Raw genomic sequence first — 2,500 nt, forward strand, 5'->3', positions numbered from 1 at the left:
TGTTTGTATATCCCGGTGGGGACCTAAACCTGAATACACACCAACACATGGGGACTCGTGTCACTGTGGGGACCAAAATTGAGGTCCTCATGGGCACAAAAGCTAATAAATTGTACAGAACAATATTTTTTATAAATCTAAAAATGCAAAAAGTGTTCTATGATCTTTAGGTTTAGGGGTTGGGTTAGGGGTAGGGGATAGAATATACAGTTTGTACAGTATAAAAACATTACGCCTATGGACTGTCCCCACGGAGATAGTCAACCAGACATGTGTGTGTGTGTGTGTGTGTGTGTGTGTGTGTGTGTAGATCAGACATGTTCAAGTCTCTTATTCATCTCATAAGTGTCTCGTCTTGAGCTTCAGAAAAGGAAATCTCAAATGTGATGATCTCAGACATGATTCACAGATTTTCATTGAGTTCAGCAAACAGTAAATTGTGTAACGGGACATTCTGTAAGTCAGTGGTCACCAACCCTGCTCCTGGAGATCGACCGTCCTGAAGATTTCAGCTCTAACCCCAATCAAACACACCTGAACTATCTAATCAAGGTGTTCAGGTTTGCTGGATAATGACAGACAGGTGTGCTGAAGCAGGGTTGGAGCTGCAGTCTGCAGGACGGTCGATCTCCAGGAGCAGGGTTGGTGACCACTGCTGTAAGTCATTCATCTCAAACAACTGTGATTTTACATTCGAAAAAACTTATGAAGTCATTTTAAAATGTGTGTGTGTGTTTAGAATGTCCTCCTGTACGCAGACCTCCAGGAGTCGACCTTTGACCTGCGGAAGCTGCCGAGCCGTCGGTTTGAGGCCATGGATCATTTCCACAAGTGTTTTCTGATCGTGAAGTTAAAGAGAGATGAGGTGTGTGAGCAGAGAGAGACGGATGAGGATAGACGCAGGGATTGGAGGGCTATACGTGTGGATCTGGTGGCTCCTCCCATTGAACGCTATGCTTACGCTCTGCTGGGATGGACCGGTTCAACGGTAAGAAAAACTAAAGCAACATCAAATATCAATGAGTCATGATGGATGGACGTCACTTTGTTTCACAGTGCTCCATTGCTCCTTAAAGGGACAGTTCATCCAAAAATGAAAATTCTGTCATCATTTACTCACCCTCAGGTTGTTTCAAACCTGTATAACTGTCTTGTTTCAATGAACACAGAGAAAGATATTTGGAAGAATGTTCGCCATTTTCAGCTCTGGGACATCATCCACTACCACAGTAGGAAAACAAAGAGTTCTCGGCACCTTTGACTAACAGTCCATTCTTCCTACTTTGGTTGTCAATGATGTCCCGGAACTGAAAATGACTCACATTCTTCCAAATATCTTTCTATTTATACAGGTATGAAATGACATGAGGGCGAGTAAATGATGACAGAATTTTAATTTTTGGGTGAACACTGAATAAAATGCAGACAGTTTATTAAGAACATGATCAACATGAGCACACTTCTGTTGTGTTGCTCTCTCTAAAATCCCTGCTTCACAGCAGAAAGAGTGTGAGAGGGAGTTTGATTATAGATGACCTCTGACCTCCGGCCGTAGAGCTGATGTCCCCTGAGTCTCGTCTGCTGGACGTCTGCTCCATGCGGACGCTCGACCTATCAGCTGTAATTACATTCCTCTGTTAACCGCCTCCCGGGTTCACTGTCCCATGATGCTTTTCAGCAGCCGTGCGGCGTCCGGCCGTCACTGTGAGGAGGAGGATGACGGAGAAAGACTTGAGATGTGTCTCTGAGGCTTATCATCATGAATGAATCATATCAAACTCGTTACATGTCTCAGTGTAATTCATTCAGTCTGTCCTCGTGTGTTTTCACACACATCACAGTGTCATCTCGTAGTGTTTGATTCTGACCTGAAACGTTCAAACTGCTGTGTGATTGAGAAGCTTAAAGAGAATCATTCAAAAACAAAATGTGCTGTCGTCATTTATTCATCATCACGTCATGTCATACCTGTATGAGTTTCTTTCTTCTTCAGAACACAAGAGAAGATATTTTGAAGAACGTTGATCATCAAACAACACTGAACTCCATTGACTTCCATTGTATGAACACAAAACCACTGAGACATTTCTCAAAATATCTTCTGATGTGTTCCATCGAGGAAAGACTCGCACACAGGTTTACAAACACATGAGGAGAGAATTGTCATTAAATGATTTGTAATTGTTGTGTGAGAAGTCTCTCTAAAGAGATTTAAGTTTGTTTAATGCAGATGAACAGTTATATTGTGTGTTTCTAAATCTCACATCGTGTGCTTTGTTTTGTCAGGGGAAAATATACAAACAGAACATCTATTAAACTCCAGAAACGTTTAGTGTTGGATAATTGAATTGATTTCTTTTCTGTTTATGAAGTGTAACATCTGTATGTGGTCTGACTGTATATTCAAATGAAAATCAAACCAGAGATGAAATATATTTATGACTTCATGTGGCATTAAAGGGACCCTCCGCTGAAAAAATGAAAATTCTCTGATGGATAA

General features: G+C 41.5%; 2 protein-coding genes across 6 annotated transcripts in view; both read left to right on the forward strand.

The window, feature by feature from the left end:
- LOC130558726 (kinase non-catalytic C-lobe domain-containing protein 1-like) overlaps nt 1–2,500 on the forward strand; it is a 169,990-nt gene that overhangs the window by 27,977 nt on the left and 139,513 nt on the right. The window lies entirely within an intron of this gene.
- Nucleotides 193–2,500, forward strand: part of LOC130558731 (DNA nucleotidylexotransferase-like) — a 33,858-nt gene continuing 31,550 nt past the window's right edge. Inside the window, exon 1 of one of the 2 annotated variants that reach the window (XM_057341335.1) lies at nt 193–988. In XM_057341335.1, coding sequence (XP_057197318.1) covers nt 815–988 — 174 coding nt within the window. In that variant the 5' untranslated portion in view covers nt 193–814. The remainder of the gene's footprint in view (nt 989–2,500) is intronic. The other variant, XM_057341336.1, reaches the window with a different exon arrangement.

This window comes from Triplophysa rosa, linkage group LG9 (genome assembly GCF_024868665.1).
Source record: "Triplophysa rosa linkage group LG9, Trosa_1v2, whole genome shotgun sequence".
In the NCBI taxonomy this organism is placed as follows: Eukaryota; Metazoa; Chordata; class Actinopteri; order Cypriniformes; family Nemacheilidae; genus Triplophysa; species Triplophysa rosa.